This window comes from Chrysochloris asiatica, unplaced genomic scaffold (genome assembly GCF_000296735.1).
Source record: "Chrysochloris asiatica unplaced genomic scaffold, ChrAsi1.0 scaffold00200, whole genome shotgun sequence".
NCBI classification, from domain to species: Eukaryota; Metazoa; Chordata; class Mammalia; order Afrosoricida; family Chrysochloridae; genus Chrysochloris; species Chrysochloris asiatica.
In genome coordinates, this window is record NW_006408718.1 from 3,286,255 (window position 1) to 3,301,020 (window position 14,766).

At 40.6% G+C, this 14,766-nt stretch overlaps 2 protein-coding genes across 2 annotated transcripts in view; one reads left to right on the top strand and one right to left on the bottom strand.

Annotated features, from left to right (window-relative positions):
• NCAPG (non-SMC condensin I complex, subunit G) overlaps positions 1-1,175 on the top strand; it is an 82,000-nt gene extending 80,825 nt beyond the window's left edge. Inside the window, exons 20-21 of the mRNA XM_006872495.1 lie at positions 126-195; positions 1,052-1,175. Coding sequence (XP_006872557.1) covers positions 126-195; positions 1,052-1,175 — 194 coding nt within the window. The remainder of the gene's footprint in view (positions 1-125; positions 196-1,051) is intronic.
• Positions 1,176-4,040: 2,865 nt separating this feature from the next.
• LCORL (ligand dependent nuclear receptor corepressor-like) overlaps positions 4,041-14,766 on the bottom strand; it is a 293,246-nt gene continuing 282,520 nt past the window's right edge. The window contains exon 7 of the mRNA XM_006872489.1: positions 4,041-4,221. Within this exon, the coding sequence (XP_006872551.1) occupies positions 4,041-4,221 (181 nt within the window). The remainder of the gene's footprint in view (positions 4,222-14,766) is intronic.

The following is a 14,766-nucleotide window of genomic DNA, read 5'->3' on the forward strand; positions in this document are numbered from 1 at the left end:
AAAACAAGGGATCTGGATGGCCCAGAAATTAGATGAAAACAAGGGATCTGGATGGCCCAGAAATTAGATGAAAAGCAACAAGCAATTGAGAAGAAAGTCTGATGATGCTTTCTTTTCTCTTTAAGGTCGGAGAAAAGTGACCACGTCGGCTAGGGCGCACAGAAGACGCTACACTGCTGCTGCAGACTCGGAGAGGTGTGCTGGGGGGGCTGGTGTCCCGAAGTAATGCCTACAACTAGGGGAAAGAGGGTAGTTTGCCTCTTTTGTAAATGAGAAGAAACTCAAAGTGTCTAAGAAGACAGTGAAAAGTATGCATGACTATCTTGGGTATATGTGTAGAGTCTAAAGCTTGTGTGCTTTTGCCTATAGTTGGCATGGCTTTTACTAAGTCATCATCTGTAATATGTTCTCTCCTTTATGTTTCCATATAGGCTTCTATTCATTCTGGGTAGATGAGACTCTAAATTTGACCTGGAATTAGCACTCTTGAGATTTATGTAACATTTGTGTTTGTTAGTGATTTGCATGATAGATTGTTAATTTTTGGATTCACTCAGTTAAGTCAAAGTTGGAAACTGAATGTTTGTAGCTGTCTTGCCTTAATCTATTCATTGGTAAAATTATAATACGTGCATTTTCAGTATAGTTTTAGATAAAATCTTGACTAAGTGTAAAGTATCTGTTTGGGAAACTTGCTACTCACAGTGGTTTCGGAATTTATTGCCTAAATCAGGAGAACTGAATTGTGTTTCACTTGTTGAGTTTCAAAAATACTGTTCTGGATAGTTGGATGGCCCCTGCTTATAAGTTTCATTGCAAAAGTTTAGTTTTACTTTAATACCAGATTCCATATAGATATAAAAAAATTGGCTATTTTTTCCAGGATTCAGTGTTTTTGGTTTAGATTTTAGTTTCAAGCTTAGTCCACTGAATCAGGTTATCAATAACACACTGGTATAAATAACATCAATCAGAAACAAAAGGTTTATGCACAAATAATTTGTAGTTTAAAGCTTGTTTATCAATTGGCTTATTTTTAATATCTGTTTAGTGATTGTGAAGTTCCAGAACCAGAGTCAGAAATGAAGATGAGGTTACCGAGACGAGCCAAAACAGCAGCCCTGGAAAGAAGTAAGCTGAACCTCGCCCAGTTTCTCAATGACGAGAGAAGTTAAGGGAGATGACGGAGATGGAGTTTTGTTGTTAGTGTTTTAAATGTCCTTTAAAGGTTTTTGTTCAGTGGTTTGCTTTTAATAAAGTTCTCCTTGTATCAAAATCAGAACAAAAACGCCTGATTCCTTGGGGAGACTTCTGCTGTGTGACTCCACGATGGCTTTGGCCAGTGTGGAAGCATTTAGATGGAGGCCTCGGGGTGCATCAGCCATCAGTGGGATCGGGGCAGTCAGGATCTGAGGGGACCCTGACATCTCATTTTTAAACAAGCTTTCTAGGTGGGTCTTCTGAATTCTCATGTCTAAAATCTTGGCAGTATGAGAAACTTGTAAATAAGACCCAACTAGTAGCTCTGATTTGAGATGTTGCATGACTTAGATGAGGCCGATCCAATATAGATGAAAATGTCACAATACATTTAAAACAACATGTCATCAACCTGGCTAGGAAGGAGCTTCTTCCGGGAAGAATATTTAATGAAATCATTCCAGGGAAATGGAAACTGGCTCAATGGGATGGGGAATGAGAAGCTTCTCTGAACTTCTGGATGCATTGAAGCCATGACTACTTAACCTCCACTTGCTGGGAGTCCACAGGGCAGTGGTTAGCCATTAATATTGTACAATAAGGAGCCCTGAGTGTGACTCTGTCATGGCTACCTGTGTGAGTGTGGGCCTCACTTCCTTAACGAGGCACACACGTGAGGGAACATGGAGCTAAAACATAGGAAACTAAGATGGTGATTCAAATTCTGCCATGAGCCATGCGACATTACAAAGCATTCCTTCACCCTTATTGTTGTCTGTCAGAAAGAAAGGGTTAGAGCAGATGATTCTTTGGTGCCCTTCTAGGTTTTTAGAAAAGATCTCACTGAGGAAAATTTTGAACATTAAAAAAAAAAGAACTAGCATAATGAACCCAAGTAGCCATCACCCGCTGTCAACGCATTTTGACAATCTGGTTTCATGAGCCCAACACTGGAAATCTTTTTGGTAATCTACCTGTAGAGGTGATTTTTCTTGCCAAAGTATTTGTAGATGGGAGCTCTAGTTCACTTCCTTCTCTGGGGAGCTGGATTGGGGAAGTGTCAGCATACACATACTTAGTTCTGTGTATCAGCTGAAGCTATTGTTAGGTGCGGTCAAGTAGGTTCTGGCTCATAATGAGCATCTAGGGCTTCCGGGGAGCGGCTGGTGAGTTTGAACCACCAACCGTATAATTCAAACTCTAAAGGTATTCTTTTTGTTGGATTTTGACATAATAAAATTAGAAATATTTATTGTTTATAAATTAAAAATTAATGTCAATTTCATTTGTCATATTCTGAAATAGGCACTTGTCTGGTTTATGAAACATGAAATTCGTTTTCTTTCCTTCTGCCACACCCAAGTTAAAAGCCCAACAACACACTCCTTGTACCCACCTGACAATTATCCTTTCTCTTTACTATTCAGAATAGAAATGCCCTCATATTAGGTCTAGTTTACTAATAATTGTGCTTTTAAAAGTGTATTTACCAGAGGCCATTTGTTGATGATGATGGAAGCTGCAGCTTTTGATGCCACATTGCTACACGACATCTAGATCCGAGCTCTGTCCAACTCAGAACTACACCAGGATTCTGAAAGTTACAAAGCAAGCATGCTCATTAAGCAAAAGGAAAAGGCAGATGGGGCGACGATACAAAAGCGATGACCAAATGATGCTTGTTCTTCATACTGTTGGCTCTGCGTCTTCTCCTGTGCTTCAGGCTCCTTGTGTAGGTCTTCTTGTGTTTAATCCCTGTCATTTAAAAAATATTTTTTAGGGGATAGGGAGGAATAAGGACTTAAAAAGTACATGAAGTATGCTGTGAGAAACATCTTTCGAACACAATAAAGTAAAGCCTATTTAGGCCAGACCAGGCAAGCAGCCATGTTCTGATACATTGACTATGTACCACCATACCAGCGCTTGCTTCTGTCTGGAAAAAGTAAATTCAAGCACCAAACCATTAGAATTCTTACTACTGAAGTCTTAGACACAATCACGTAGCCATAGCTGAAGCTATGCTTTGCACTATTAGCATCAAAGATACAAAAGAATATCCTGCTTTTGAAAGACATTCCTTTAAACTGTAAAATAAATGTGTCAAATGCAGTAGAATAAAATCAGTAGATGTAAATTCATTTACTGTTTTTCATTCAAAACTGGTAACTTACAAAAAAAAACAAACTATGGTCTGCAAGATGAAGAGGCACAGGCTTGCTGAAGAGTAAGCATGCAATTGTGCCACGGCTTTTAAAGCCCCCAGACTTTAAGTTTGAAAGTAGGAAGAAAACTGGTCTGCTCAAATTCTATAAATGGAAACATGCTATTGAATGATAAATGGATCATTCTTTCTATACATATATAACTTTGAAAGAGCTACACTTCCAAGAGACACCTTTTGCCTTTTACCAATTTGCTTCGAGGTAGTTGGCATCCACCTGCGACACAGCTGTTCATAGGTTAGACCATCATCACAAGTCTTTACAATACTAGCATTCTAAATCACATAATGCATTATATAGTAAAACTGGATGCACAGAAAGAAAACGGGACAATTATTTAAACTCAGGGCATACAAAACTCACAAAATACTATTAAAAAGAGAAACATCAAAATCCATTTGTACTGCAAAATTCCACAATGGTCTGGTGCAAAACATCATGTAAAAAAAAAACCGAAAATCATACAAAAAATATAATCAAAATGAGTAATGCTAATGATTTAATATAGACAAGTCACAGGAATAGAAATATTTCAAAGATCAATTGATAAATGCTCATTGTTCAGCAGAAAGGATACTGACATACAAAATAAAGATAGTGCAAGAAAACTGCCATCTATTTCTCTTCACTTGTGAGATTTTGGTTATGAACTGTACAGCTCGCTAGAGATGATGCTGTCAAATTCAGATTCCAGTCAATGGGATGGCTAAGGCACATCTTAATGGGACTCAAAGGACAACTTGCTGTATTCCCATCAGACAAATTCAGTTTCTCATCAGTTTTCATTGGTAGCATGCTGGAAAAAAAAAAAGTTAAGGTATTTTAGTTTTACATTAATTTCAAAGAAATTCTCAACCTTGTTTTTTAAAAAAAGATTATATATTAGGTATATAGTAGTTTTATTGTTTGGACCTCTAAACATCGGAGTATATAGCATTTATTCTGAGATTGTTGTTATTGTCAGGTGCCATCGAGTCAGAACCAACTCATAGTGACCCCATGCACAGCAGAATGAAACAGTGTCCGATCCTGAGCCAACCTCACTACTGCTGCCACACTTGTGTCCATCAATGACCCCACCTGGCTGATCCATCTCATTGGGGTCTTCCTCTTTTTCTCTGACCCTCCACCTTACCCAACATGACATCCTTCTCCAGCGACTGTTCTCTCCTGACAATATGTCCAAAGTAGGAGAGACGAAGCTTAGCCATCCTGGCCTCCAAGGAGCACTCTGGCTGCACTTCTTCCAAAACAGATGTATTGGTTCTTTAGGCAGTCCATGGCACTTTCAGTATTCTCCTCCAACACCACAACTCAAAGGCATCAATTCTTCTACGATCTTCCTTATTTACTGTCCAGCTTTCGCATCCATATGAGGTTATTGAAAATACCATGGCTTGGGTCAGGCGCACCTTAGTCCTCAAGCTGACATCTCTTCTCCTCAACACTTTAAAAAGTTCCTGTGCAGTAGATTTGCCCAATGTAATACGTCGTCTGATCTCTTGACTGCTGCTTCCGCGAGTGTTGATAGTTGATCCAAGAAGAATGAAGTCCTTGACAACTTCAATCTTTTCTCCGTTGATAAGAATGTTGTTTATTGGTCCAGTGGTGAGGATTTTTGTTTTTCTGTTATTGAGATGCAAACCATACCGAAGGCTGTGTTCTTTGATCTTCATCAGTAAATGTTTCAAGTCCTCTTCACGTTCAACAAGCAAGATTGTATCATCTGCATATCGCAGGTTGTTAATGAATCTTCCTCCAATCCTGACACCACGTTTTTCTTCATAGAACCCAGCTTCTTATATGATTTGCTCAGCATACAGGTTGAATAAGTATGGTGAAAGAACACAACCTTGTCTCACACCTTTCCCAATTTTAAAACATTCAGTGTTCCCATGCTCTGTTCGAACAACTGCTTCTTGGTCCAGGTACAGATTCCTCATGAGCACAATTAAGTGTTCTAGAATACTCATACTTCACAATGTTGTCCATAGCTTGTCATGATCCACACAATCGAAAGCCTTTGTGTAGTCAATAAAGCATAGGTAAACATCCTTCTGGTATTCTCTGCTTTCAGCCAAGGTCCACCGGACATCAGCAATGATATCCCTCATTCCACGGCCTCTTCTGAATCTGCCTTGGACCTTGGAAGTTCTCTGTCAATGTATGCTTGCAGCCATTTCTGTATTTCCTTTAGTAAAACTTTACTCGCATGGGATATCAAAGAGGCGCTCCAATGATTTCCACATTCCATTAGGTCACCTCTCTTTGGAATGGGCACAAATACGGATCTCTTCTAGACAATCAGCCAGATAGTTGTCTTCCAAATTTCTTGGCAGAGATGAGTGAATGCCTCTTGTGTTTCACTTTCTTGAAAGATTTCAATTTTTATTCCATCAATTCCTGGTGCCTTGTTCTTTGCCAATTCTTTCAATGCACTTTGGACTTTCTCCCTGAATATCATGTTTTTTTCTGGGTTAAATGAACAATGTTATGTGTAAACCAGATACTTCATAGATCACTCAGCTCCAATCAACAAAAACCCTTGAAAGCATATATGGATTCTACATTGTTGTTAGGTGCCATCCAGTTGGTTCCGACACAGAGGCATTGTGTACCATGAAACACTGCCTGACCCTGTACCGTTCTAGTCTTCTCTGCTTGAGCCCATTGTAGCCACGGACAGTGTGTACCCATGTGTTGAGGGTCTTCCTTTTGCTTGCTTACTCTTACAGTAACATCCGGGTTACAAACATCCAATGGACAACTCAAACTTACCCTTTAATGTTATGTAATTTGCCCTCCGTTTGAAACAAATCAACCCACCCACCCCTACTCAAATGTGTCATAATCATTTTCACTTGTTTCACATGCAGCTTGTAAATCATTGATGAGGTTTTAGCCTTTCTGTGCGCAAACCAGGTCCACTACTTTCCAGTCAATTCGAATTCAGAGTGAGCCCTGTGCAGGGTTTCCGAGGCTTTACATCTTTATGGAAGCAGACATCCTCATCCTACTTCTCTTGCACTAGAGGCAGACTCCTGGTGTGGTGCTGTAAGACTGCAAACGGCAAGATCGGCAGTTCAAACACACCAGCTGCTCCTTGGAAACCCTATACAGGGTCACTATGAGTCAAAACCTACTCAGTGGCACTTAACAACAAACGCAGGCTAAATGAGAACAGTATGTACCTGTTCCGACTTATGTACAAGTTTGATTTAAGACATTTAGGAACTGATCTTGTTTGCAACAGAGACAGCCTGTACATACTACAGAAAGGCCGTTCCATTAACTTACGGAGCCTGACAGGAGCCAACCCTGTAACTTGTCCTGTAACCTATCACTCAGACCCATCTTGAGACAAGAGAAGGAACTAACCTTTGTTGGCTGCCGACTATGATCTGAACACTTTCAAACCTTTTACTTAAAACTTTATAACCAAACAAGGTTGGTAGACTTATCCTAATATGTGATGGAAGTGAGTCTCATAAAATACAGATGTGCTCAATAAGGAACACAGGTTTCTTCTCACTCCAAAACCTGTGCTCTTCCCCTTAAGCTTAACTATCTAGCTCTGTGATGAGTTTAATAGGGGTCACTGTGTTGACAGTGAAAACCGGTCAAGTTGTCCAGACTGCCTATGGGCCAGCCCATCAGAGGAACTCATCTGGGCATTTATTCTGGTTGCCAAGATCAAAGCACTTCTGTGTTGATGTAAAAGTTTGTGGCTTATTTGGATTCTTATTAGGTTGTACAGTTCTTTATTTATCTTTAACTTCCTAATGAATGTACACTCTATGTTCCAGTTAGACTTGTATCTTATCTCACCAACTTATTAAATACAATTTCCATCCACTCATGAGCGTTGTTCCCACCAAGACACCTTGCCCTCCACTCTGTTTAACCAATCCATCCTCCAAGGCCTGACTCAAGTCACACAATTTGGGTCTTCTAACTAACTCCCTTTTACCAAAACCCCGCTGCTGATTTTAACTCAAAGTAAACCCTAAGGTTTCTCAGGCTGTAAATCTTTATGGAAGCAAACTGCCACATATTTATCCTACAGAGTGGCTGGTGGATTTAAACACTGGGTTCAGTTTGCAACCCAATATTTAACCCACAGTACCAACACGGATTATAACCATTGTAGATATTAGGCAAGATGGCATAAATTACAAAATAACTTAAATGATTACTCACTAAAATTAACAAATTAATCATTTGGTCTTTTTTAAAACCAAAAATGTAGAGATGTCATTAATAGAGAAAAACATATATATGTTTAAAAGTCACAGATTAATGTGTAACAATTGCAAAGAACAGGTACTGCAGAACAGTTAGGTGTGCTCACAGACCAGAAGGCAATTGTTAACGGGGGATACTGAATGATTTAAAACAGTGGAAGGTGTAAGCCAAGATGATATCCTTTCACTGTACTGATCCAATCTGTACACTGAGCAAATAAAATCCAAGAAGCTGGATTGTAAGTAGAATGGAAGACCCATTAACAACCTTGAAGATGACACAACCTTGCTTTCTGACAGCAAAGAGGACTTCAAATAATGATGAAGATCAAAGACCATAGCCTTCGGTATGGATTGCATCTCAATTACGAATCGGGCTGTGAACCTTAAGGTCAGCAGTTTGAAACTACCAGCTGCTCTGCGGGAGAAAGACGAGGCTTTCTACTCCCGTAAAGATTTACACCCTCGGAAACCCTGTACAGGGTCGCTATGGGTCGGAACCGACTCAACGGCACTTAACAACAACAACAACAATGATTCAATAGTGAGTAATTGTTACCAAGAATAATTGTGACTATCACAACTGTAAAGGTAGGAGTTTTGTAACAAAAAGGAGAGGGTTAGTTAATCTTACAGTCCAGAAACAGAGGACCCTCGGACCATCAAGGGAGAAGAGCACAAGCGGAATGCAGGGCCCTATCCAGAGAAGTGCTAACACCAGAGATGGAGGCAGAAATGAGGACATGGAGAGAGGGAGCAGCTGAGGACTCGACACATGGAGAGGGACTGGGTGCTGGTGGCCAGGAAGCAGGCTCACAGAATGTGCACTTTGGCTGTTTAAATTGTTATATCTCTCTCCCCCCCTCCCCCCCCAAAAATGGAATAGAGCAAATACTGTTGAATGATGATGCACAGAGGAGATTGTAATCATTGCAATGAAACAATGAGTGCAAAACTCAATTCACAATTAAAAAAAAATCTCACCGTTGGACCAATAAATAACATCATGATTAGTGAAGAAAAGATTGGCATCAAAGACTTCATTTTGCTTGGATACACAATCGACACTCATGGAAACAGCAGTCAAGAAATCAAATGACAGATTGCATTAGACAGATCACTGCGAAAGACCTCAATAAAATGTTAAAGAACAAATATTAATTTAAGGAATAAGGTGGCCCTGAATCAAATCATAGTATTCTTAATTGCCTCATACGCATGTGAAAGTTGAACAATGAATAGTTTATGATGTTGGAGAAGAATATTAAAAGTACCATGCATTGCCAGAACAAATAAATCTATGTTGGAAGAAGTACATCCAGAATGTGCCTTGAAAGCCAGGATGGTGAGACGATCATGTTACCAAGAGGGACCAGTCCCTGGAGAAGGACATCATGTTTGGTGAAGTGAAGGGTCAGAAAAATGAGGAAGAGCCTCGAGGTGGTGGACTGACACAGAGGCAGCAGTGATGGGCTCAAATGTTACAATTGTGAGGATGGTGCAGGGCTGGAGAGTGCTTCATTCTGTTGTCTAGAGGGTCACTGTGAGTCGGAAACGACTCAACAGAACTTGTAACAACCACAACAACATGTAGCAGACAAAAAAGGATCCAAAGCACAATATGTTCATATTAGCAATCTTAGCTGAAATTTTCTAATATGAACATACTGTGCTAAAAAACAAAAACAACAACAACAACAACATTAAATTGGTTTATAATTATTAGATTGACTTCAGGAGCTTCAAGTTTTGACCTTCATGTTGGCCAACCTCAGCTAAAGCAGTAATGTTCTTCCTTCCTCCAAGAACTGCTTGTTAAGTGCCATTGAGTTGGTTCCGACCCATAGCGACCATGTATAGGGTTTCTGAGGAGCAGCTGGTGAGCTTGAACTGCTGACTTTGTGGTTCAAACTGATTTTGCAGTCCAGCGTATTAACCCACGGTGCCACACCAGGACTCCTTGTTGTTGTTGTTGTCAGGTGCCATCGAGTCGGAACCGACTCATAGCGACCCCATGCACAGCAGAACGAAACAATGCCCGATCCTGGGCCAACCTCACCAACGCTGCCACCCCCGAGTCCATCAATGATGCCACCTGGCCGATCCATCTCGTTGGAGGTCTTCCTCTTTTTCTCTAGTCTTCATATTTTTATTATTTGTACTTTCAGAGAACAAGTGTTTGATGGACACCTTTTTGTGAAACTGTAATAAGGCATGCTGTAAAAATACAATTATATTTGGCCAAGAGGCTTAGTAAATGAGTATTTCAATGTTCAAACTACAGACAAGGAAGTGAAGGCAAGGAACAAGATATCATGGTCCTACACAAACGATTTCTGTGTTCTCTTTGCTGTTCTTTGGCACTTTGTAGGATAAACACCAGATGGCTCTCAGAAAGGTCAGTGGTTCACACCCATCAGCCGCTCCTTGGAAACCTGTATGGGGTGTTGTAAGTCGGAAGTGACCCTATGGCACTTAACAACAACAACAACTGTTTGAACAAAGTGAATTCATCAAAGAATAATGATTTTATAGCTGCATTATATATTTTTTGATAACCAAAACACAATTTTAAAAAGTTTCCTAAAGCAATGTGCTCCAAAGTTGAGTGCACACAACGATACAGATGGATGGGAAGAAAATACTATTTTGTTTTTAAAATGACCTAAGCTTTATTAGTAGTGATCTACAGACCCCCACATTCATAAATATATACACTAAGAAGAGCCAGTGGGGGTGTGTTCATAGTTGGGCACAACTCATCAACAGAAGAAGAAGACTCCTCCCAGGAGAGACTGGGGCCAGAGATGTTGGGCCAGTGAAGCAATAAGAGTTTTTTGTTTGGGGAAGAGAGAGTAAGGTACAGAAAAATAGATCGCTTTTTCCAGTGTTCTAATGCCAGATGATCGGAAACATTCTGAGTCTGGATCTAATCTAGTGCTTAACCAGAGTACTTTTCCATTGTTTCCATTTTCAATGCCGGAGTCAATAAAATGACCTGATTTAACAAACACTTATGGAGCACCGGTGAGAAAAGGAGAAAAGCCCTTTGGGGACACACACATATGAGGACGGTACAGTTCAGGCACTTGGTTTGCAATCTAGAGGACGTGCTTGAAAATGAAAACTCGGACTTGGGAGGTTTGATGTCAGGGACATGAGGAGTAATCCTACGTGTTTGTACCAAATGGAAGATGATATATTTCATCAGTCAGCCCTCAGCTGATAGATATTGACGAGTCAGTCTTTTACCTAAAATAGCAACAATGCCTTGAGTATTCCTGTATGTGGTCTTTAAATCTATGTGCAAGTATATCTACCTGTAGGGTTGGTTTCTAGGAGTGGAAGAGCTGGTTATGTGCTTTTAAATTTTTTAATGTGTATTACCAAATGTTCTTCATTGATAGTATACCGATTTACACTGCCCAAAAATGTATGAAAACATTCTTTTCTCACACTCTAATCAATCATTCACGAGGGTAACTCAAAAGTCATTGCTACTGGGGTTCCAGTTCATACATGTACGGTATACTCCACACAGCATGAGTTGCACGTGTCTGTCATCAGTGGATGACTGTAGACAAATTCAGTAACATAATGTTGTCTTCTCATTAGGTTGCCTTCCGAAAAGAGGTTAAATAAAACAGTAGCTTCTAAGGAGCATCTGCTGAGCCAGTTCAATTCAAGACAGGTCAGCTCAGAAGGTTATGGCAACATTTTTGGGATCCCAAAGAGGTCATTTTTCCTGATTTTCTCAAAGGACACAGGCCCATCAAAATGGCTTATTAGAAAGATGTTTTAAGAAAACTGAAAACTGCATTGGTGAGAAAAAGGCCAGGAAAGTTGTGTCTAGATTTTTCCCCATCACAACAATGCATCTTGTTCAAAAGTGTATAGACCTAGATGGAAGATCTGTCGAGAAACAGTAGATTCACATTTTGATGTTAATGCTTGATAATGATTTCTATGATTTAATAGCAATAATTTAAAAATTTCCCCTTGTATAATGAAACTTTAGGGACCACTGAAATTCAGAGAGGGTGAAAAGTGGAATGTTTTGAATTTGCATTTCTTTTATGAGGAAGGTTAAGCCTATGTTCATACTGTATTTCCTTTTGTGTCCTTAGCCAGTGGGGATACTGGTCTTTTTCCTACTGAGATGTAGCTAAGAAATTCCATCAATTGTATTGTTACAACTCATCCTCCTTTTCCCTCCCCACTTAAGAGGATTTGTGTGTGTGTGTGATGAAGAAATTGAAGAATTCTGCCAACTTCTTCAGAATGAAATTGATCAAACATGAAAACAAGATGTATTGATCATTACTGGTGATTGGAATGCAAAGGTTGGAAACAGAGGAAGGATCAGTAGTTGGAAAATATGGCCTTGGTGATAAGAACAGTGGTGAAGGTTGATGATAGAATTTTGCAAGATCAGTGGCTTCTTCATTGCAAATGCCTTTTTAAAACAACATGGGCCTCACCAGATGGAAGACGGAAGACAAAGGAATCAGATTCACTCCATCTGCGGGAAGTGACAGTGGAGAAGCTGCAGATCATCAGCCAAAAGAAGACCAGGGACCAACTGTGGAACAGACCATCCATCGTTCATATGCAAGTTCAAGCTGAAGCTGAACAAAATTAAGTCAGGTCCACGAGACCCATTTCAAAGAGAAACGACCCAGCAGAGTAAGGAAATCATCGGGCAGTATTTAATTAATTTCACAGGCAAGTAAAAGTTTGCTAAAAGATAATTCAAAAACAGCTGCAACAGTGCATTGACAGGGAACTGCCCAAGGTTCAAGCCATATTCAGATGAGGATGTGGAATGAGGGATATCATTGCTGACATCAATGATAGCTGAAAGCAGAGAATGCCAGAAAGATGTATACCTGTGTTTTATTGACTATGCAAAGACTTTCAACTGTGTGGATCATGACAAGCTATGAACAGCATTGTGGAGAACGAGTATTCCAGGACACTTAATTGTGCTCACAAGGAACCTGTATACAGACCAAGAAGCAGTTGTTCGAACAGAACAAGAAGACATTGAATGCTTTAAAATCAGGAGATGGATTGGCACAGAGGCAATGACAATGGGCTCAAGCATGACAGAACTGTGAGGTGGGGCAGGACCGGGCAGTGTGTCTTTCTGTTGTGCATTCTGTCACTGTGAGTCAGACCAACTCAACACCACCTAACATTAACAAGGTTTATGGTCCTTGAGAATGGATTCCATTGTAAATTTTCTGTAGCCACATCTTTTATTTCATGGCTTCTCTGTTTTATATGATTGTAAAGTCACCAGAGTAGCATTTAAACGATCCAGCAACGTGGATTTCTGTATGTATCCAGAATTCTAATGACAGCAGCCCTCTAGGGAGTAAAGGTCTGGGGAAAAGAACACCAAGCACGGGCTCCAGGCTTTGACAGGATTACTAATGAATCTGACAAGCCCGGACAAGTAACTCTAACCTCTGCAGCCTCATATCCCTCATCTGTATGAAAAAGTAATTTAATGCTTACATTATTGACTTGTGATAACGTAGTGAGAGTCAGTGAACATGCTTTAGAAAGCATGCAGTTGTTAAGTGCCATTGAGTCGGTTCTGACTCATAATGGCCCTGTATAGGGTTTCCCTGGAGTGGGTAGAGGGTTTGAACCATCAACCTTGCTGTTAGCAGTCTAGTGCTTATCTTCCAGTGCCACACTAGGACCCCATGTACTTGGTTTCCTTGGAGAGATTTGATGGAAGAATTTTGTCATACAGAAGATAAGTTTTCACAGTAGTTTGCCAATTGGCAGGAAACCACATACTTTGGTCCAGGCAGGTCTGAAATGTCATTTACAGAACATCTGCCACATGCTAAGTAGGCCCTGTGTTAAAAGCCTATGACCCTAGAAACTAATGTTTAGATTTTGATGTAGTTGTTGTTGTTAGGTGCCTTTGAGTCAGTTCTGGTTCATGGTGACCTTCTGCCCAACAGAACAAAACACTGCCCGGTTCTGCTCCACTCTCACAGTCTGTGAAACAAAGGGCAGAGGCTGGTCACTAATACAGGAGAGCTGATGGCTTCCTAGTAGCATTGTCAGCCGCTAACCAAAAGATTGGCAGAGCAAATCCAGCAACTGCTCTGCTCTGTGGGAGAATGGTGTGGCAGTCTGCTTCCAGAAAGATTCGCAGCCTTGGACATTCCCCGGCACAGTTCTACTTTGGCCATAGGGTTGCTGAGTCGGAAGGGACTTGACGGCAGTGGATTTGCTTCAGGGCTATTATTAATATTGTGAGGATGGCGAGGGCCTAGGCAATGTTGGTTCTGTTGTGCGGAGGGTCTCTATGATTTGGACTTGACTCGACAGCACCTAACCACAACAGCAGCATATTCTGGTGAAAGGGAAAAGTGGGGAAGAAGAAAACATACACGAAGCCTCCTCTCTATGAAACTTGTATCCCAATTGGAGGTGAGCTCTTTGCAGCTGTCAGGGACACCAGCAATGGTTACCCAGGGATCTGGAGCTGCTTTCAGTGTGTTAGTAATATCATAGATGCCAAGGTAGAACCCCACCATTCACATGTCACTTTGTTGTACTGTGGTGACTTGTGAGGTGCTGTGAGGCTAGAGGCTACTTTAAAAGCCACTGGTATTTTAACTACTGACAGGGTTACCCATGGAGGACAGGTTTCAGTGGAGCTTCCAGAATAAGACCAGTTGGAAGGAGAGGCAGACTGCTTCTGGATGGTTAGCCACTGAAAACTTTATAAATATCCGTTAAACACAGTATCAGACATAGTGAAAGAAGATTAAAGTCTTATGGACAGCAGCGGTACATTGTCAGATCTAGTGTCAGAAGATGAGCCCCTCAGGTTGGAAGACACTCAAAATATGACTGGGGAAGAGCTATCTCCTCAAAGTAGAGTTGACCTAAATGGCGTGAGTGGAGCACATTGATCAGAACCTTAATTTGCTGATGGGGCACACCTCAAAATCAGGAGAAACAGCTGGAACCATCCATTAAAAATCAGAACATAGAATGTACATACAGAGTACGAATCTAGGAAAATTGAAAATTGTGAAACATGAAACAGAATGCATAAAGAC